General features: G+C 47.0%; 1 protein-coding gene across 2 annotated transcripts in view; it reads right to left on the reverse strand.

The window, feature by feature from the left end:
- Window positions 1-3209: 3209 nt before the first annotated feature.
- The window catches only part of ZNF827 (zinc finger protein 827), a 157044-nt gene continuing 138970 nt past the window's right edge, over window positions 3210-21283 (reverse strand). Inside the window, exons 9-14 of one of the 2 annotated variants that reach the window (XM_090288648.1) lie at window positions 16761-16898; window positions 14448-14619; window positions 13277-13443; window positions 8055-8246; window positions 7555-7732; window positions 3210-4076 (exon numbers count right to left, since the gene is read on the reverse strand). In XM_090288648.1, the coding sequence (XP_090144774.1) occupies window positions 3257-4076; window positions 7555-7732; window positions 8055-8246; window positions 13277-13443; window positions 14448-14619; window positions 16761-16898 (1667 nt within the window). In that variant the 3' untranslated portion in view covers window positions 3210-3256. Of the gene's footprint in view, window positions 4077-5514; window positions 5569-7554; window positions 7733-8054; window positions 8247-13276; window positions 13444-14447; window positions 14620-16760; window positions 16899-21283 lie in introns of those variants that run through there. The other variant, XM_090288647.1, reaches the window with a different exon arrangement.

Below are 21283 nucleotides of genomic sequence, written 5' to 3' on the forward strand. Positions count from 1 at the left end.
CGGGCATTTCCTACACTTATTGAAAAAACACTGAAAAGCAAAAATCAGAACAATGCAAGACAAACCAAGCCCTGAGACTAACAAGTAAGTCGTCAAGGATGGCAGCCAAGAAAGAAAAAGAAACAAGAGTATAGCCAACCTTTTTCTTTTTTTTAATTAGAGTATATTATACTTCCAAACTGGATACACTAGAAATTGGCAATGCAACATAAGATGCAAAGGGATATACCAGTTACTGTCAAAATGACCCTGTACAGCCTTGTAATGCAAAAAGCTTTATACAATACAAATTTTCAGTAATGTACACAAACCTTGATAGTATGATCATCTGAGCATAATATGAGGGGTTAAAAAAAGGACAGAGGAAGGAAAGTGCTGAGAACACTAACTGCATTACTCTATGGAAAAATAAGCCAGCTTTCATTGAAGAATGCATAGTGAAAACAATCAAAGTTAGTTGGCAGGTGAATTTCTCAAAGACGTTAGTTAGTGTTTTACATGGAAAGGATGTCATCCATAGAACACATCCTTCCCTGAGTATCAAACTTGCAAACCAAATACAGGGGTACATAGTATCTCAGTGGAGTCTGAAAAATGCTGTCGATTTTTTTATTAATAACAATAACAATAATAATAATATAAAAAGTTAAACAAACTCCAAACACACCTTTTCTCACTCAGAAAACTTTTATAATTTACCAGAAAGATTGATGACTCTTTCCAAAGTGCTAAAAAAGTTGCCCAATTACATTAAGCATAACGAAGTCATTCAAATACAAGTTCAGTGGCAAGCAGTGAAACGCATGGCGTTTGGATGGGAAACGTCTCCTTCCAACACCCCTCTCGACCTTGAGAGTTTCAGCTTAGGACCTCCTATTGCACAGGTGGCATGCCGTAAGACTCGCAGTCCTAATGGTCAGGGCCACCCTTCCCAGTTTTTACCCTCTTCTGCCAGCCTCTGTGGGGGTCACTGTGGCCCTCTTTCCTGTCATCACTGAACTTGTAATCTTGAAAGCACATTATTAGCCAAGTGGCACATTCTCCATTATATGGGGATAAAGACATAAGTTTTAAAAAAAAAAAGAAAAAAGAAAAAAAGAGAGCCAACCCACCCATTAGCCCGGTATTCTTGGAGTGTATTATAATCGTCTCTAGTGTCTTTTACGGAGACATCGGTGTGGCGAGGTTGATGGGCGTTTCAAACATGGCCAAGGACAAATGTCCGCTGGAGAATGGCTGGCCCCAGCTGACTCAGCCTCCCTGCCCCCGGGGACATCTCCTTAGTGTAAACAGGTTTGCCAGGGCTGGGGGGCTGGCCAAGGGAAGAGGTGTGGCAGACCTGCTGGGTCTGGGGGAAGAAGGGTGGGGGTGTGTGTGGTGTGGACCCACGGTGGGGACAGACGGAACAGTCTTCTGGTTTCCTGCACGACTGTACCCGTTTCAAGGGGGCTCTTAGTGAAGCCAACTGACTATAAAGGAAGAAAATTAGGGATGCTTTTATTTTCCCCTGGCGAAACAGATGAAAACAAAATCCCAACCCTAGGATAACACCTGATGGAAAACAGCAACGCAGTAAGAAGCATTCCTTCCCGTACACCACCAGTTCCTCAATAGATAAATAATATATAAATTTTTTCTATCCCAAACTTCCCCTTATTATACAAAGCACATTTCTTCCCGCTCTTTCAGCCTGTTTCACACAGGAAATTCTGTTGTCTTAAAAATACAAGCCATTAACATATTCAGCCAAAGATTCCTTTTCCTTTTCTTCTTTTTAAGTCACCCATTACTTTTAAAGATGAGCAAAGGGCTATACCACCAATCACATCTGCTTCTTGCTGCAATAAAGTGCTGCACATAAGTTGCCATTTTAATGACCACAAAATAAGAGCTTTAAATAAGTATAAAGTTAGCCTCCTAGCAGGTTATATCTACCAGGCGTTAACAAAATGGAATACAGAATTATTAATAACATGGAAACTACTGCTAGAGCCGGCGACCTGCAGACACAATGGTTACTTCTCCGGGCATAGACAGAACCGTAGGACTAAACAGCACCTTGTCGTTGGGAGGTGACATGTCACAGAGGTGGCGACAAAATCTCCAAACATACAGTCTACTCGTTCCATATAAAAGGTACATTTTCTTCCTTTCATTTCACTTTTTTATTTTGCAGATGAGAAACAAAAACTAGTGCAAGACCAAAGCACTGTGCAAAACTGCCATTTCTTTTTTTTTTTTTTTAGTCTGAGCATTTATACCCAGAAGTGATCCAAACCCCTTTTAATCTCCTTGGCTGGATTTATTGATCAACCATAAAATTTTTTCACTCACACTTTTTTTCCTGCAAACAAATGGTAACCACTGAATTAATACATCATATATATAATCTGCCCTTAAAAAAATGATGCGCTGCGTGTGTCCCACACGCGTTGTGTGCGTATGAACACACACACACGCATGCACACAACACACTTAGGTTTTGTGACGTTGGCCACAGTGCTGCGGGGTATTTCCTCCGGGTCGGGCTCTTGCTGCCTCGTGTCTTCCTAACCAGACGAGATCTGAGCACAAGGTCCCCGTTCTGTCGGAAATCCCCAGCGGCACTGCGGGCGTCTACCATGCCTTCATCCCCCACGCGCCAGGACCCACCACTCTGTAGCCGTAAAACAGGGGAAGGTGATGGAGGAGCTCAGGGAGAGACTGCAGGGGATGAACAACCCAGGAGGGAAAAACGCGTCCCTCGCTGTGAAGGGAGCCAGGACGAAAAATGTGCAATAGAAACCTCATGGCACACGACACACGGCTTTCTCTTCCAGAACCCGCAAACGCCCGCACACCCCATTCACCCAACAGAAAACAAAATGCACCGGGATGTATGCTTACAAGTGCTGATTGCTATTAAGGACACTCTCTTTAGGGTTGAACAAGACAAAATTCCTTTCGGGTAAAATATGGAGAAGGGCTGAGAGGGGGCGTGGCCGGCTGGGGAGGCATGCCTCTGAAGGTAGATGTACGCAGTAGGTCACCTCTCTGAAGGTTGGATAAAGCAGCTTTCAGGTCAATGCAATAGGTATACACACAGAGCCAATTCTCTATTCCTTACTAAAGATATACAGTACACGTGGTTCAGACCCGCGGGGGTCCGTACGTTTTGCAGCAACATAACACCTGCTGGGGTTGTGTTTAAGTTTTGTGGGTTTTTTTTTTTTTTTTGTCTCTGTCACTTTGTTTTTGGTACAGAACACGGCTGCCCTCAGACAGTCTCTGCTCTTTCTCGCAGTCCGAGATAGGCGAGGAAGGAGTGTTTGGGCGAGGGGATGCTGGGAGGCGCAGTCTGAGGTCGGGGAGGGTGGAATGTGAGATGCGAGTGGTTCTTGGGGTACAACATCGTCAAGGGAATGAGATGGGCAAAGTCCGAGTTCCGGTACTTGTCAAAGCGCAAAGGGGAGCCGTCGAAGGCCAGAGCCTTGAGTGCCAGGCTGGGCTCTGAGCTGCTGCTGTGGGCGGCCGACAAGGCCACGGTCTGCAGAGCCTGGGAGGCGGACATGACCGACAGGGGAGACAAGAGGTTCCGGGCGCTCCCGACGACGAGGAGCGGGGCCCCGGGGCCGGCTGGCTTCTTGGGGGCGGGACACAGGCCCTTCTTGTCCTCCTCGGGGCAGTCCCCGCTCTGGTGCTTCTTGACGTGGCGGCTGAAGACGAAGGGGTGTGTGGTCTTGAACAGGCACTCTTCGCAGCTGAAGGTCTGGCGGGGGGCGTGCTTCAGCTTCTTGTGCAGGTTGAGATTGTCCTTGCGCTTGCAGCTGTAGCTGCACTGGTCACAGTGGAAGGGCCGCTCCCCGGTGTGCACACGCACGTGCTCGATGAGCTTGTTGGCCGTCTTGGACAGGTAGCCGCACTGGTCACACTTGTAGTGGTTGCCGAGGCGGTGCTCCCGGGTGTGCGTCTCCAGCTCCAGCTGGTTGGCCTTCACCGTCTGGCAGATCCGGCACTTGTACTCCATCTTGTAGTGGGTCTTGAGGTGGCACTCCATGGCAGCGGGGCGGTTGGTGGAGTAAATGCAGAATGGGCACCTGCCGGGCGGGGGTGGGGGTGGGGGGAAGCAATGAAAGGGAGGGTCAGCCGGGCAGGTTCTGCCGTGGCCCTGCTCCTACCCTCCTCACCCGCCACCCTGCGGACCCTGAGTCCTGGCTGCCCCTGCCCGGCCCAGCCCTGCTGCCTCTTAGGGATTAAGGTGACCCTCTTGGGCTCTCTCTAGTGACAGAGCCGTCCCCATGGAGGAGGGGCTCTGACGATGTGCGCTCAGCCTGCTCGGGGTCTCTTGGCCGGGGCAGCAAACCCCAACCCTCGGGAGGGGGAGCAGAGAAAGGGTGAGAATTACACCAGCTGTGGCTCCCCTCCGCCCTCCCCGCCCCGCCCCCTGGAGCCCTCCCCACCCCCCACCGGACACAGCAGAGGTCTAACCCTCACGACCTCCCCGTCAGATGGGAGCAACACAAAGAATCGACGTTTCATGCACCACACCAAGCACACGCAGAAAGGCTAAGAGTTTTAAAGAACAGCTTACAGGGGGAAAGCTACCTCCAGCAAACAGAGAGTTGTAGGGTCAGAATCGTGCTTCTGAGAGGTTGTTAGGATGAGAAGGCCTGCGCGCGCGTGTGTGTGTGTGAGTGTGTGTGAGAGTGTGTGTGTGGATATAGATCTGCACTCATAGCAAGTGTCTCCTACAGCTGTTTCTCCACCAGGGAAGGAAGGGGAGGACCAGCATGGACATGGGAGGACACCCACCCACCAGCCCGTCTACTAGTGAGGGATAAGGAGGGAGAGGGACACCTGCTATCTGGAGCTTGAAGACATTATTCATACATTATTACGTCATGGAAATAATAATAATTGAACTGGATCATAAATTCTCAGCGGGCAGGACCATATCTTACATTTCTTCTGCATTCTGTACAGTGCTTGGTAAGTACTCAGCACATGGTAGGCACTGGACTGGCCTCTACATGTGATTTAGGCAGATTCTGGTCCCAGCTCCGTCACCTTACTGGGCTCTAGCTGGATACGCCCTGGGCCAAAGCCTGGGCCTCTCTGTGGCCCAGTTCCTCCATCCTATGCAATGAGGCTACGCTCCCCCCCAAGGCCTCCTGGCTGTCCAGAGGGGCGAGAAGGAGCAGTGGGGGCCAGGCTAACAAATTCTGCTCTTTGAGAAGCTGCCAGGCTGGAGTCAGTGGCTGATATGATAGCTGTAGCGTGTTTGCTCTCTTTACAAACAGAATGCGAATGCAAAAGTGGCTGCCTCAGCTCTTGCGGGGCGCCCGCGGGGCGGGGCCCAGGAGTGCGTTGCCTCTGAGGGTTGGGAGAGGTGATCAGCAGAGCCCAACACGACCAAGTGCACCGTGCACTGCTCCTCAGCGCCAAGCCCGCCATTAGCCTTCGAACCTCAGCTCACAGAAGAGTGCACACGAGAGAAATAAAAGCCCATTCCCAGGTCAGGTGCACACACAACCCCTACGCCAAGCTGGGCCTTACCTAGAGGAGTCTGAAACTCACCACTGTCCTGAGCTACGGCAAAAGAAAAATAATAGTATAATCTTATTTGATCTGCATTATGAACAGGATATAGAGTACAAGCAGTTCCATCACAGAAAAGCAATTTAGACATCGGCAGTCTGTTTCACTTTAAGGACATTTCTGTGACCCACAGCTCAGTCTTGCTTTCGCTGTTCAGGGCAAGTGCTAAGGGTGTAGCAGGGTCCCCGTTATTTATCGTCACGGCACTCTCTCAGGCAAATTAATTCTCTGATATGGCAAAGGGAAAACAAAACAAAACAAAACAAAAAAAACAAAACAAAGACTCACTGTATAGCCAGAAGGCATAATCAATTTTTTCAAAGTATTCTTCTACTTGGTCATCCTAGAACATAAACTATTACACAGGGGACCGTTAGCACCGCATGGGAAGTGTCTGTACCGGCAAAAGCATCAGCGTTCACTGTGTGTTCTCCCCAGTGGCTCGGAGGCTCGGGACCCATCAGGTCCCTGAGGAAAGGCTACCTGGCAGAGCCACGACTGGCTGGCTGCAGAGTTAATGGCTGTGACTGGGCAACTGGGAAGGGCAAGGAGCACTAGTCCAACCACAGAAATACATGGCTTTTCTTTTTAAATAAGAGTGCACAAATATTTAGAAAGGGACAGTGGGAACAAACCAAATCAAATTCCCATTTACTGTTTTTTTTTTGAATTATAACGGCCCCTCCCCCATCCCTTGTGACCTCCCCTCCCCCTCCCACCTAAGCATCCCCAAGACTAAAACAAAATGGAATTCCACAGTAGGTGCTGCTCCCAAACTCCACTATTCGGGCAGGGTTTTGACTGGGTGGGAGCTGGGGGAAACAACCCCACGTGGCCCCAATACTCGACCCCTGGGGTCCTGGGTCTCTCCATCCCGCGCCCATTCAGGACATTCAAGCAAGTTGTGTTTCAAGATCAAAATGTTTTAAAACAAGGTTTCTCCCCCTTGTATTAAGTAAAATGTAATTTTCTATTCTTTGAAATTACGTAATCATTTCGGCTGAACATGAACAATTCTGCCTTGAAAATGAACAATTCTGCCTTGAAAATTGTGCATCTCTGGGCCCGACATATGCGTCGTTCTTTTTCCTAGCCCCTAAGCGCCTTGTGAACAGGGACGCCAATTTCAGAACCACTGGAAGATTAAATTCTGGTCATGGTAGGACATAAACTTCCTCAGGGTGGAAATTAGGTTTTATTCCTTGTTTGCCCTCTAGCACCTATCATCAAACCAGACGCACAGTGCATTTGGTAATAACTGATTAGTCTCACTTCAGACCAGAGGGCTTCTTGTAAATATTGGTTAATGATGATGCTAACTGTCTAGGTCTTTGTGTGTGGGGGGTGGGGTGGGGGAGGGGTGGTGATCTGTGAATAATGTGACTGAAAAGGTCAGATCTCAGGCAGGGAGATCCCAGAGCCAGTTCCTGGGAAGGCATAAGGCATGTTTCAGGAGGCATGTGGGCCTTGGATTAAAGACACTGTCTCCTGCCTGTTCAAATGGGCACAGTTCCAATATTTGGGGTGGGGTACGGATGGAGCGGTTGTAATGCTTAGCTAAAGAGAGATGGCCAATCACCTGAAAAACTAGACACGGTGAAGTGCAGTGACAGTGTAATGATTTACACTTGGGGACACTAACCCAATCCCCTCATATCAAGTCGGAACAAAACTCAGGCAGTGCAGGCTGAGTGGGCCCCTGTGTACTGATCTGCCCCCACGTGCCATGGTGCTTGCTCGTGGTCCTGGGCTCTTTGTGCTGTGGGTTCTCCTGCTGATGTCTGCTGACCCCTCAGGGACAGGTCTAATTCATACCCAGCTAAAGGCAGCAGAGGTGACTGCCTGACTCCCCTCAGGCCAAGCTCTCCCTCTTCTGTGACCCCAAAACCTTCAGGGGAGGGGGTGGGGGTGGGGAAGGGTGGGGGGAAGGGTGTTTAATAACAACACAGTAAAAGGTTCTGTACTTGCTTTCCTTACTTGAGTCCACCGGTGGGGACAGTGTGGCATTTCTTATGCTCCAGCAGCTGTTCGGGGGTCTTCATGAACTTGTGGCACACGTCACACTCAAACATCCGGGTGATGAGGTGTATCTGCAGGTGGCGCTCAAACATGTTCTTCGTCTTGCAGACAAAGTTGCAAAAAACGCATTCGAACCCTGGAAGGACCGGAGCTGGGTGTACAGGCGCATGGGGCAGAGGGACCGGAGGGCAGGAGCAGGGCCGAGATCCCCTTTCTTCACCCCTAACCCCAGTTTATACCCTTCCAGATGCTGTTCCCTGCATCTCTGTGTAAAAGAAGTTACAGCTTTGGAGTCGATGCCACACTCCCCGTCCTTCCACCCCAGACTGGGTACAAATCAAGCCCAGAGGAATGTTCCTGGACCTAACATCTGTTTCCAACAACACTCCCGAAAGGGTCATTCCCTTCTGAGTTGGGAAGGGCGCGGGTAAAGCAGGCCAACCCGCCTGCCCCCTTACCCTTCTCTGGCTTTTCCTCACTGTTCAGTGAGGGTTGGCTCCCAGGCACGACGGAGATGACCAGCAGGTTGTTCCCGCTCTTGTTTTTCTGGGAGCTGTCTGAGTCGTCTTTGCTGTTAGCAGAATCACTCAGAGCAGACAGGGAGGAGGAGGAGGGGCTATTTGATTCACTTGGGGTCTTCCTGTCCTCCCCTGAAAAAAAAAAGGCAAGTCAGGTACTCAGGAGACGTAAACCTAGACTAACAGCAGTTGGGGGTGGGGTGGGGTTGTGTCTCTTGGCTGCACAAGCCCCTCCAGGACACCCACTGGGGCCCCGGGGCCCAGTCACTGCAGCACTGACACTCACGGTACTGGGGACCACGAGCGGGCACTCATTCATTAGACGAGTGTTTACGGAGGCCTTACAATAATGAAAATAAGATGATAATAGTAGCTAAGATGTTCTAAAAGTATCACCACGTCCCAGAAACTGGGCCATGCATTCAATGCTTTGTCTCATTTTATTCTCTGGAAAAGATGGCTGAGGCACCAGTCTTATCGCCCCCATTTTCCAGATGAGGGAAGGGAAGAGGCACCATAAGGTTAGTCAGTCGGTCTGACTCTAGAATCCATTCTCTTTGTCGGTGCACGGAATTCTCCCTCCAAGCCAGGGGTGAACAGTCAATTAAAATCAGGGGACTTTTGCTTCCATTCAAGACAGTGTTATCAGAGACAGAATCTACCATCACTATGAAACAACTGAAAAAAACAGACAAAACCTGTCAAACACTGGTCTTCACAATACTGGGCATCAGGCAATGATGAAAAATGATCCCTGAGAGGCAGGAAAGGAAAGAGGGGAGCTCTATGATTGCCCTGCATCCTTCCAGGCTGCAGTGTGGGGAGAGGGGAGGGAGGCGGAGCCCGACACAGCGGCTGACTTGAGGAGACAGAGCAGAGCGTCTGAGAGATCAGCATGACTGCACCTTGGAGGGTAGAGTCCCAGAGAGGAGGAACTCAGTGACCTGCAGAAGGTCTCCTGTGAGTATTCAGCAGAGTACGGATCAGAGCATGTGTTGGAGGGAAAAAAGCCACCTGAAAGGCTTAGACAGCACTGCCTGCTTCCACCAGCCAGACTGGAAAAAGTACTCATAATTCCCAGGGCATTGGGTAGAAAATGGAGGAAATCTTTTAGAAGTGGGTAATAAGTAACCCTAGATGGAGCACTGCGCCCGGCCTGTCTAACAAGTTGTAAAAGCAAGACCCGAGAGGATCAAAGTTTCCAAGTAATTAACTGGTCAAGAATATTTATAGGAATATAAAATATACAGAACCTAATAAGGTAAAAATCACAATGTCTGACACCCAAATAAAAATTCTCAGGCACGCAAGGAAACAAGAAAACACAACTTGAACGCGGAGAATATCAACCAATGAAAACTGACCCAGTTGTCAGAATTTGCAGGCAAGGACATAAGAACAGTAATATAGCTGCATTCCATGTGCTCAAAAAGTTAAGTAGAAAGATGGAAGATAGAAAAAAGACTAAAATAAGATTTCTAGAGATGAAAATAACAATGTCTGAGATGAAAAATACACTGGATGGAATCATGGGCAATTTAAACAGAGCAGAAGAGAAGATTAGTGCACTTGCAGGTAATAGCAATAGAAATGGTCTGAAATGAAACAGAGAGAAAAGAATCACGGAAATAAAAAGAGCCTTGGTGAACGGTGGGAGGCCTTCAAGCAGCTTAATATAAGTTTAATTGGCGTTCCTGACGGAGTGCTGAGGGTAGGAAAAAATATTTAAAGAAAAGGCCCCAAAATTGCCATCTTTGAGAAACACTGTACACCCGTAGATCCAAAAGTTGGGATGAACTCCAAGCATAAGAAAGATGGAGAAATTTATACAAGTGACATCATAATCAAATTGCTGAAAACCAGTGATAAAGAAAAAGTCCTAAAAGCAGCGAGATGAAAGAGGACACATTCTGTGCAGAGAAACACAAGTAAGCATGACAGCAGATTTCTCCCTGGAAACAATGTGAGTGGGAAGTAGTGGAACCACATCTTTAAGGTACTGAAACAACTATAAAAACACATTTCAAAAACAAAGGCAAAACAAAAAACCCAAAACCTGGTATAAGAAAGCTGAAAAAATTTATCACCAGCAGGCCCACATTACAAGAAATGTTCAAAGAAATTCTTCAGGCAGAAGAGAAATGACACCAAATGTAAAAACAAATGCACATGAAAGAATGAGGAGCGCCAGCAAAAACAACTATGTGAGTAAATACGTAGGTTTTTCTTATGACTGAAATCTCTTTAAATGGTAATAAAACTAATTTTGTTTAAAAAACCAGAAATAATGTAAGGTTTATGGCACATACATATGTAAATACATGACAACCATAACATAATGGCTGGGTGGGGCGAATATGCTATGATGGGGTCTTTACAATATTATGAGTGTTATATATTATTCATGGTTCAGGAGACTCAATATTGGTTAAGATGTCAATTCCCTCTAAACCAATTCAATGTTACCCCAGATTTTTATGTTAAGATAGAAAATATAGAGAGACTGGGTTGCAGATCCAAGGCGTGGACTAATGCTACTCTGCTTCAATATTTCTTTAAGATTAAATTTTAAGTTAAATTACTAATCTGCTGGCTGATTTTCTTCCCTACAGGTAAATTCCCAGAAGTGGGATTACTGGGTCACAGAGCATTACATTTTCAAGCCCCTGGTATCTATGACCTAAATCATTTCCCTAAGTTCTACCACTTTGCAGGGCTATAGGCACAAGAGTACCAATAGCACCTGGCAACACTGGGTGATGCTATAAAATGTGCTCCCAACTGAACAGGTTACATAAGCCACTCATGACCTTTACTTTGACTGCTTAGTGAGGTTGGACATTTTTCCTTATGCTATGGAGTGATTAGCTTTTCATTATTCTACTGTAAGTTCACTCTTCATGTTCTTTGCATATTCTTCACTTAGAGACCTAAAGTGTTTCTTACCAGATGAACTTTCTATATGAATATATTAACTTTTGTGTCCTTTTTACAAACACATTTTCAGAATATGTGGTTTTTTGGGGGGCGGGATTTCCTTCTTTTCTTCCTTTCTTTTGCAAAAAAAAAAAAAAAAAAAAAAGAAATTTCCAGGTGTCCAATCTCTTGATTCTTTTCCTTTGTGATTGCTTATCGTGCCTTAAACTTTTACAAATCCTTCTCATGGTATTCGATGAATATTCTAGTCTATTTTCTCCAAGCCTTCCTAGGGCAGATGTGGAAACAGGGATTGGGTAAGTTATTGTGATGTCAGTGTGGGGTAGGCTATTGGTGGTTGTATTTTCCTAATAGCCATTCAAATTCCTCAATGCCATTCTCACAACATTTAAAAACTGCACCAAAATTTGCATTGAGGAAGTCGAGGAAGTCACGAGCACACACCCCAGGGAGCATGTCCCCTTGCTGATATTCTCTGTAGGGACAGGAGCCGGGAGTGGGAGAAGGAGAGTGAGGTGGGGTCCCCGCAGAACACCTAGACAGAGGACATTCTGCAGACAGCTGCTCAGCACCCCATTCACAGGCACGCCCTGGGGAAGAGCAGCCAGCAAGGACGTCTGCGAAAGACCAAATAAAAATGTCCTGCGTCGATTCAAGCGCATCCTGTAGATCACAACTTCTTTTCGGTAAGGAGACAGCACTGCAGGTTTCCCAGGGCACTAGAATAAAAGGTGCCCATTCTCGTGACAGGTAAATCAGACGAGAGACCAAGACTCACAAAATTAGAGACTAAGTCCAACTTCTTTCCAGCCTTTGTGGTTCTATGGTTTTCTTAAGCTGGGGTGGCGATGAAGGGGGCTGTGGAGTGGGGAGGGAGGAGGAAAGTTCTCGGTTGGATGTAGGCACATGTTGGTGCAGAGAAGATTAGAAGAATTGGAAAAGAGAGGGAAAAAAAAGTATCTGAAAAGTCAGTGGAAATGGGAGAGGCTGGCCTGTCCCTTCATTTGCCAGCTACTCCAGAAATGCTGAATTTGATTTGTCTTCAACGTGGGTTTCCCAGCCCCGCTGTGGCCCCCGGTGCTAATGTGGTTATGGTCAGACAACCGACTGTAAAAATGGCACCTTCTCACTCAGCAGAATGGCTCTCTGCAGACCTCCAAGTCAGAGCTGCTCAACTTACTGACAAAAACAAGCTTTTATTGTTGTTGGCAGCACGGAGCCAAGGCGGCTGGGAAGGCACAGAGAGATCCTTCTCGGCCACGCACATCGTCAGCACAAATGTCAGGGAAGCTTCCATTCCTGAATCCTTCAAGTGCCGATGATGTGAGGGGCTGACCCAACACCCGGGGCTGTGGTCAGCAACATCAGCTCATAATTTGTAAGCCCTGCAAACGCAGGGAGCTCCTCCTCATTCTCACATAATGACTCCACGCCGGTGTCATCTGTAACCATCACTTGCGAGAGGATAATTGCATGGCGAAGTCAAAATGTTAACATCATTAAATGGAAGAAGTTAACCAGGATGGCAAGAGTCTGAAATGAAAGGCGAGCCCTGGCAATGTCCGGCCATGGCCTAGGGAGTGACTGGGCTGTTCCCGGAGACTCTGCACTTCTCTGCCCCTGCACAGACCCCCTACGTGTTACTGTGGGGTGTCAGGGCGGCAGTTGCCCGGCGAGGAGCAGAGCCTGCTGGGGTAGGCGTGCAGCATCCTGGCCCAGCAACGCAGCGAGGTCCAGCCTTTGCCAAGGGTGCTGAGGGGGCTGCCAGCCAAGCGACAATACAGAGAAGACTTTTGAATGAAACCTGTTCTGGTCTGAGTTTCTGGGGTCACATCCTATGTCTGACCTTGGACAGAATAACTCACCTCTGCTAAGCCTCGGTTCTCGGCCTCTAGAGTATAATAACAATAGCACTAGTCTCTGAGGGTCGTTATGAGGCTTATGTGGGATCCAGTGGGCTAGGGGCAAGCCTGGGACATCGGGGGAGCTTAATGGTTGTTGTCATGATGATGGTGGTGACAAGTCAACAGCGTAGCCGGTGCACAAGCTGTGCCTGGCCATGGCGCTGTGGCCCCAGGGAAGTGTGGCTCTGCCCCCTGGGGAAGTTCTTCTATTTGAGGAAGGAAATGTCAGTGTCACATGACGATGAGAACGCTTCTGCTTGGTGGGCAGGCCGTCTGGGGTGGCGGGGAATGGGGGGCAGAAGGGCCGGCAGGGATGGTCACCTGTGTGCTTAGTGCCGATGTGAGCCTTTATCTCTGCTTCCTCCATGGTGACGAAGTCGCAGGCGGTACAGCAGATGGAAAACATCCACTGCTCCTTGTCCACGTGGAGTGACATGTGGCTGACAAACTGAACGTTGAGCTCGGTCTCAAATCCACACACATGACAGCTATATGAGCGGACGAAGGCAAAGGGGGAGAGAGAGAGGAGTGATATTCTAAATGCAGGCCACCCGTTCCCACCCAGTGCACTCAGAAAACAGAAGAGCACACTCATCCCCTCCCACTGAAAGCTTCTGCATCAGGGAATTCTCCTGCTTCCTGGGAAGCCTCAGAAGTGGTCACTACGCTAAGAAGATTCAGTGGCAGCCTAATGTAACAATCCCATACATGTTCTAATAATGCCAAATCGTCATAAAGTTAATTAAAAATTACAGATTCCAGATGCTGCATGTCTTCTAATGGATTCCTTTGGGCAAAGAGATGCAAAAAATGCCTCGCCAAGGTATGAGTGGGGCTGGTACATGGACGCCCTCGGAGTGCCCTGTGTACCCGCGAGCCTCCGCTGCCTCCGGAAACCTTCTGGGCAGGAATAAAAGCTCAGGTTGTGGGATGGCACTCCTGCCTGTGACAATTCCTGACAGAAGCCACCCATCCACGGAGACGTTTCGTGCCAAAGCAAGTTCCTACAGACCCGTCCGGCCTTTCTTATGGGCCAGATCTGGTAGAAAGCCTGAAACGTGGGGTTCTTATGGCACCCAAATCAAATACGGATTTATGGTTGGATGTGGGAGAACACCATAAACTCCAGGCACTAAAGGACAACACAACTCAGGGTCCTCAGGCTTATTTTTCCTAGTCTTTTTTTTTTTTTTTCCTTAGGACAATCCCCAGGAAGCAGCAAGGTGCTCAGTTACAAAGGGGGCAGCTGACCAGACGCACAGACCCACAGGCTAACAATTCCCAGCCTGCCACTTTCTGTGGCTTTGTCCCTGGGAGTCACCTCCCAGATCATTTCCCTTTCAATTAATCGCACCAGGGCACCCAGGCCAGGCACGGAGTCACTGCACCTGCAGGGCTCAGTCGAAGCAAAGCAGCCACAAGAGCGCAGGGCAGAGTGCGGACCGAGCCCGGGGAGTGTCGGGGAGGCTGCTGGGTTCCGGCCACAGCTCACCTGTAATAATAAGGGTGCTTCTTCCCGTCACTGCCTTCAGAGGTGACAGCGCTGACAATGTCCTCCGCGTCCGTGCTCACCAGCTTCACCGAGTGCACGGTCAGGTGTTGGTTCAGGTTCGCACGGCACTTAGCAGCATAGGGGCACAGGTGGCATTTGTATTTTCTTTCCTCTGGGGGAGAAGGGACAGGAAAAGGCCCCAGATGACTTCAGAAGTGAAATCGCAACACCTGGCAAGTGACCCCTTGAAGGTATCAAGGAAAGGGGGAGTTCAAGTCTTGTTTCAAGTCAGGACAAAGGAAAGGCTTTGGAATTGAAAATATTCAGAAGTCTTTGCCCAGCAGGTCACGCCTGTATTACTACTTCCCAAGATAAGAGAAAGTCCCAGGGCAATTGGACCCTCTGCTTTTTCCTGGATACCCACAGGTTAAGAGGAGCTAAAAGCATAGCATGTTGTGTGTGAGGGTGTGTGTGTGTGTACACGACTCCCCATGTGGCAGGCGTGTGGGGCTGCTACGCTGAGGGCAGGGGAGAGAAGCGCAGCGTTCGTAAGACTGATGTGTAAAAGAAGCCCCATTGTTTTCTCCAAGCTCCAGGCCTGGGTCAGCCAAGAAATTAAAAAAAAAAAAAAAACTAATGAAATTAAAGGGGAAAAAAAATGACTCATGTGAAATAATTTAATTGGAGATTTACATTTTACATAAATAAAATAAAAATTTCAATTAGTTTCTTAATGGAGACTCTCTCCTAAAACTGACAGTGTTTCAGGCCGCTTTCGGGAATGGCAGTCGGAATTCATTTGGTTAATCAAGCAAATGGAAGTACGAGGAGCAGGCTTCACTCTCACTGTACAGATAAAGGGAGCGGACGGTAGCAGAAGACAAAAGCTACCTCATCTTCTGTCCTTAGTGTTCTCACTTTGTAATACTGAGCTTGCCTTTAAAAAAAAAAACACCTGTCTTATCTACTTCACAGGGAAGAACACAGAAAAGATTTATACAATAAAGCATAAGGCCCCAGTATTATTATCGGTGGTCTATGAATTTCCCTCTGACCAGAGCTGTAGCTGTTTGTTGCAGCTGTAGGTATGGAGTGTTCTCCTTTTCGTTCCTTCTAGAGGCCTATAATTTGCGTTTTGATATTCTTCCTTTCCATTGATCTGATTAGGTAGGACATTTTATTGACTTTTGGTTATTTTAAATTTCTTTTACGTATATGCGGAACATGTGGCCTATAAAACCTCTGCTGTGTTGAACATGTTACAAGTTTTTTTTTTTGTGTGTGTGTGTGCATGTGCGTGTGCGGCTAAGTGTATGACTGAATTTTGCCTAGTGGTTTAATATTTAAGATGAAAATAATAAAATATATATAAAAGAAAATTAATCTTGTCATATTAATACTGCCTGTCCTGTCTTCTTTTCGATTTCATGTGATAAGCAAAACCTCTATTTATTTTCTTTATCATTTTGTTTTGCACTTCCTGTAAATGAGATACCCCTTAACTTTTTAAAAGTCTGATCTTCAGTGTAAAAATTGAAAACTTCATTATATTATTTCCACCTTGGTTTATGTTTACAATGGATTTTACCGTGCTTCTTTTTTGAACATTGATTTTAGAAAGAGGAAGGTGGGAGAGTGAAAGAAACATCGCTTTGTTGTTCCACTTATTTATGCATCATTGGCTGATTCTTGTATGTGCCTTGACCAGGGATCGAACCCGCAGCTTTGGTGCATCTGGACAATACTCTAACCAACTGAGCTAGCTGGCCAGGGTCTCTACTGTATTTTTTGTCTTTACTTGTTTCTGCTGCATTGATTAAGTTAATATTTATTCCTTCTTTACTCCTTAACTTGGTGGCTTTTCCCTTCCCAGCACACAGAATCAACCATATTTCTCTACTATCCTGTGTAATTAAAGGCAGTGACTCTTCCTCCACCAGGGTACTCTGTGTCCCTGCTGCTCCCACCTACAATAAGATGAGTCCAAAAAGGTGGGGGACAGTCCCATCCCCTGGGCCAAGAAGAGCAATAAATTCCTGAGAGTTGAAGAATTGAATTTTACCGAGATATGCCTAAGGGTGCTTCTTTTCTCATCAATCCTGTGGGAACTCTATGCGTCCTTTCCATACAAATTAAAAAACCTTTCCCAGGGCCCCATTTGAACCTGCCGGGTAAAATGGCTTGGGAAGGTTGGGATGAAAACATGCCCACCACTTCCTGTTACGGTTTCCTCAGTGACACTCGGCTTCTTGATAAGAGAGAAGCTGGGGGTCTGGGCAGGGGAGGGCTCAGCAGGGAGGCCACCTGACTCACCTGTGTGCAGCGAGAGATGTCGCGACAACGTCTGCTGTCGGCCAAACACTTTCCCACACACGTCGCAGGGAAAAAGCTGGTCATTGAATTTCCAGGATGGCAGCCCATTGCCTGCCTCTAGGATGAGCTTTTCTGTTTCTGGACCAAAAAAAAAACAAAGCATTGCGAGGAATAAACAAGGCAACACAAACAAATTTCAGTTTAGTCAACGTTCAAGATTTAAGCAGCAGTGTCCTTCTGTAGAATGTGGCTGGTAACTGCAAATGAGTCCCAGTAACCTCCGGTCTGTAAGAAAGCTACTCATGAAAGATGTGACGTGGTGGCCAATGACCAGGTCTCCAGGGTTTCCTTGCTTTCATCACTAAAGGTCAGCCGACCCAACCCTCTAGTAGGTTGGCAGCATGGTTTAGCACTATATCCATGCTACAATCAGAACTCACTAAAAGATTGTTGAATAAGTGAATGGCTGAGTTGCCTGTAAAAATTCCAGAAATGCAGATTTTTGCCACAAGATAGTAAATCAAGAATGGTGAGTCTCAGATTCAGATGCAAAAACAAATGGTTCGATCCCTTGGAAGGAAATCCTCTTTCACTGCCCTTAGGATGAAAAGTTTTGCCCCATGTTCACAAGGGCCGTACAACTTCTTGAATGAGGAATGTATGTTACAGAGACTCAGTGACGGCAATTGCAAGCTGCCTGTTATAATCTGAATGTTTGTGCACCGCCCCCCCCCACCCCCCGCCCCGGCCCCCTGCACACATTAATTAAGTTGAAATTCTAATCCCCATGGTGATGGTACCAGGAGGTGGGGCTTCTGGGAAGAACTTCGGTCATGAGGGTGGAGCCCCCATGAATGGGATTAGTGCCCTTATAAAAGAAGCCGCACAGGGCTCCCTCACTCCTTCATGGGTAAGTCACAGTGAAATGTCTGTGACCCAGAAGAGAGCACACTGGCACCCTGATCTTAGACACGGTGAGAAATGCATTAATGCTGTTTTGATAGAGTAGTGTGAATGGACTAATACACTCTTCCGCATAAAACTCCCTAATGCAGAAGTGTACAACCTGAATTTCCCCAACGTCCCATTATACTTGGGAGAACGGTGAGGGACACAAGTTATCTACATAATTCCCAGCCATGAATGAAACAAGTGGATGTTAATACCGTTTCTGTCACCTTAAAAATATTTTAAGGGATTATCATGGGATTACCTTCAATTTTCTTAACCTTATTTCTTTTCCCTGAACTTCAACAGATTATATAAACATTCCTTGTATAGTAATATAAGGAGATAGGTGACAGGAAAAGTACCAAAAAGAGAGAAGGAGATGCTTCCCCAAGGACAGTTGCATAGACCATTGAAAGGCCTTTTAGGCCTTACTTTGAAGAAGACACATAATTTACAGGGTTAATATCTTGTCTTTTACCTCAGTCAAGAACTGTGAATCTTAAAGCACAGTACTGCTTTATAGAGCTGAGAACCACGTGGTGATGATTACGTGGCAGAAAAAACTTCTCATAAGATCCAAGCAGATGGAAATTCTCAGACCACCAGTCAGAGACAACATTGGAACAAAGTACTTTATTTCACACAATTTGGTTAAAACTGCTTCCCAAATACAGGCTGCCACCTGGATCAATTTTCATCTGAATGTAGACTTGCCAGATAGTATAATCTAAGGGAAGGAGAAACAAATCTGGGTGTGTGTTTGGAAAGGGGGGGGGGAGGGAGGGATGATGGCATGATGGTGAAATTGCAATAATGTTTGCGGTGAGGCACCCGCCGGCAATGCCAACCATGATAAGCCACATTTATTGATTTATCTGTGTTTGTGAAAACATTGCTCTTTGGGCCTCAGAGACAAGAGCTAGCCGTCTTGTTCAAGTTGCAATATATGACTAAAAACTTCTAAAGGGGAAGGGGCAGAATTACGGGGGAAAGGAGGTGAACAGAGAGGCCATTGACTTGCTGAGGACAAGCAGAACCGCGCTCTGAGATGACTGTCCTTGGGTCCCAGCAGTGGGCATTTCAGCCATGTAGCGACGCACGGGCGTTTCGGTGTGGAATCAAAGCAGTGCTTCAAAGCAGAAGGATGGCCATAATTACAAGGAGAGGTCAAGAGGGTGCAGGGTCTTCCAATACATTCACAACAAGAATGGATTAATTGAGTCGCATACCAAACAAGTAGATGCAATTAAAAATAAAGAAGTCTCTTAATTATTTCAAGTATTAGTCAGGTACTTGAGAAACTGAAGCATCATGGAAAGCCTAATCCCCTCCACTGGCTTTGAAAAACTCACAACTATGAAGACGGGGCTTCAGCGAAGCAGAAAGAACAGCCTGCTGCGGTGTTGGGGCAGGCCAGAGCCACTGAGAGGCGTGCATGACTGATGAGCCACTTCCCTGCCTGGTCCCCAAGCCCTGTCCAGGGAGTGACTCCTCTTCCTGCTTGTTGTCGGCATTTCCTATGGCCACCTGTTTTCATTTCGCATGCACCAAGGCAACCACATGCCATGCGGAGCCTTATCCCAAAACATGAACTTGAAATCACAGCTGGATGAGGCTGTGGGAGAGAGTGTGACTTTCACCAAACAAGTACTGAAGTCAAAGGCTCGCTCGCCTTTTCGTGGGGCTGGAACGCAGCGCAGCAGAGGCCGGTTGTCCACACTGCCTGTGGACGGTTCTGCTCAAATGCCACAGCAGAACCCTCAGAAGCTTCTCCGATTCCTCCCCTCAGTCTCTCTACGTGTCCAATCATTCACCAGAAGCTGCTGATCTTACCTCAGAATCTTTTCAACTCTCTCCTCTCTCTCTGTCTTTCCACACATCCAAGCAGCCACCCAGAGCCGTCCCCCTAGTTCTAGAGTGAGATCTGACTGTGACAGGCACCCAGCAAGGACCAGCTTTTAAATGTCTATGGTCTGCCTTTTGGAAGGAGGACTGGCTCACATTGTCATTGAGAGCTGCCAGCTGTGACGACAGGTCCCCTAGAGGCATTCCAGAAAAGAGGAGCATGTTTTGTCCCCAGTTCTTAATGATCAAACATTTTCAAAATATCTTCAAATGTTTCAGCGGTGAACCGAGTGATGAAGAAATACTTATCAAAGCTGATACACAGGTCGGTTCCTATCTCCATGCATCAGCAATATGGACGGTAACCCTCCATCAAGGAGGCCACTGTGGGGACGGTGGTGAGCGTCCTGCGGGGTGCACATTTGAAAGTCTGGTTCTGACACACAGGCGCCACGCTCTGTCCCTGGCACAGTGCACTCAATAAATTGGCCTGGAGACCACACATGGGGTCACACACTACAGGTTTAACCAAAAGATACCATCTTTCCATGGTGTGTGTGTGCGGACAACAATGTGGAAGCTAACAAGGACATATTTTTATGTAAAGTTTTTCTATTCTTTGGTTTTCAAGACATTCTGGAAACCATGAAAAAAATAAAAAGGAGCCCGACTGCCTTAACTGAGTCATCGGCTCTCACCAGTATTTTTGAAAAGCCTCCCAAACAGTCTCTCTGTTACCAGCCTCTTTCCATTCCAATAGCTCCTCCTCACAGGTCCCAGAATGATCTTTCTGATCGAGTTCTGACCTCCATTCTAATGGCTCCCCAAAGCCCAACTCCTTCGCGTGGCTTCTGAAGTCCTTCACCCTGTGGCTGCAGCCACCTCCCACCAGCAAAAGCTCAGCAGAGTGAGCTGCTTGCCTGTTTTGGGAACAAACTAGTTCCTTTTAAGCCATCAATGCTTTTGAGTCAACTATGCCCCTGTCATCCCAGAAGGCAGTCCTCGCCCCAGCACTTCCGCAAGGCAAAGGCCAGCTCCTTTTCAAGCCCTATCTCGGATTTCATCGCAATGCCTTCCCAGTTCCCCAGTGCAGAATGAGTCATTTCCCTTTCTCTGTCCCAAAGCACTTTTCTGAATACTTCTATAGGCACCTCTCTACCTATTATATTACTTGTTTACACAGTATATGTATTATATATACATCTTTTTTATATAATGCTCCCACCATGGTCCAACAGGCAAGTAGTCTGCAATAAATATGCTCACGGCCTCCCTTCCCTATTAGAATGAGAGTCATCAGGGAAAGGGGTTCTACATTATTTATTTGTGTATCCTCAGCATTAGCACGGTGTCTGATACATAGTAGGTGTGTAGTATATAGTTGTTGAATAAATGAATAATTGAATAAAAGGGTCTGAGTGAGGCAGGGAATAAACATTGTTCTTATTTTATAGTGGGAAAAACTGAGGCCTGTAAATAGCATTAGATAAGGTTTATGACCAATTCAGTGTGAAAAATAAAGCCATTTGCTTCTGAATAGGTGTTTTAACTCAACACAAGAACTGTGATTTAATGATTTTATTAGAGGAAATGTTTACAGTCATGAGCTTTACCCCCAAAGGCTCCATCTCCTTATTTCTTCCTAATGATAACAAGCCACAGGATTATTCTCTTCAACATAAATTCTCTGGCAGATACTTTATTGATTAACCCAACAATTATTCTCA

The sequence above is a fragment of the Furipterus horrens genome, unplaced genomic scaffold (assembly GCF_987537825.1).
Source record: "Furipterus horrens unplaced genomic scaffold, mFurHor1.1.pri manual_scaffold_10, whole genome shotgun sequence".
In the NCBI taxonomy this organism is placed as follows: domain Eukaryota; kingdom Metazoa; phylum Chordata; class Mammalia; order Chiroptera; family Furipteridae; genus Furipterus; species Furipterus horrens.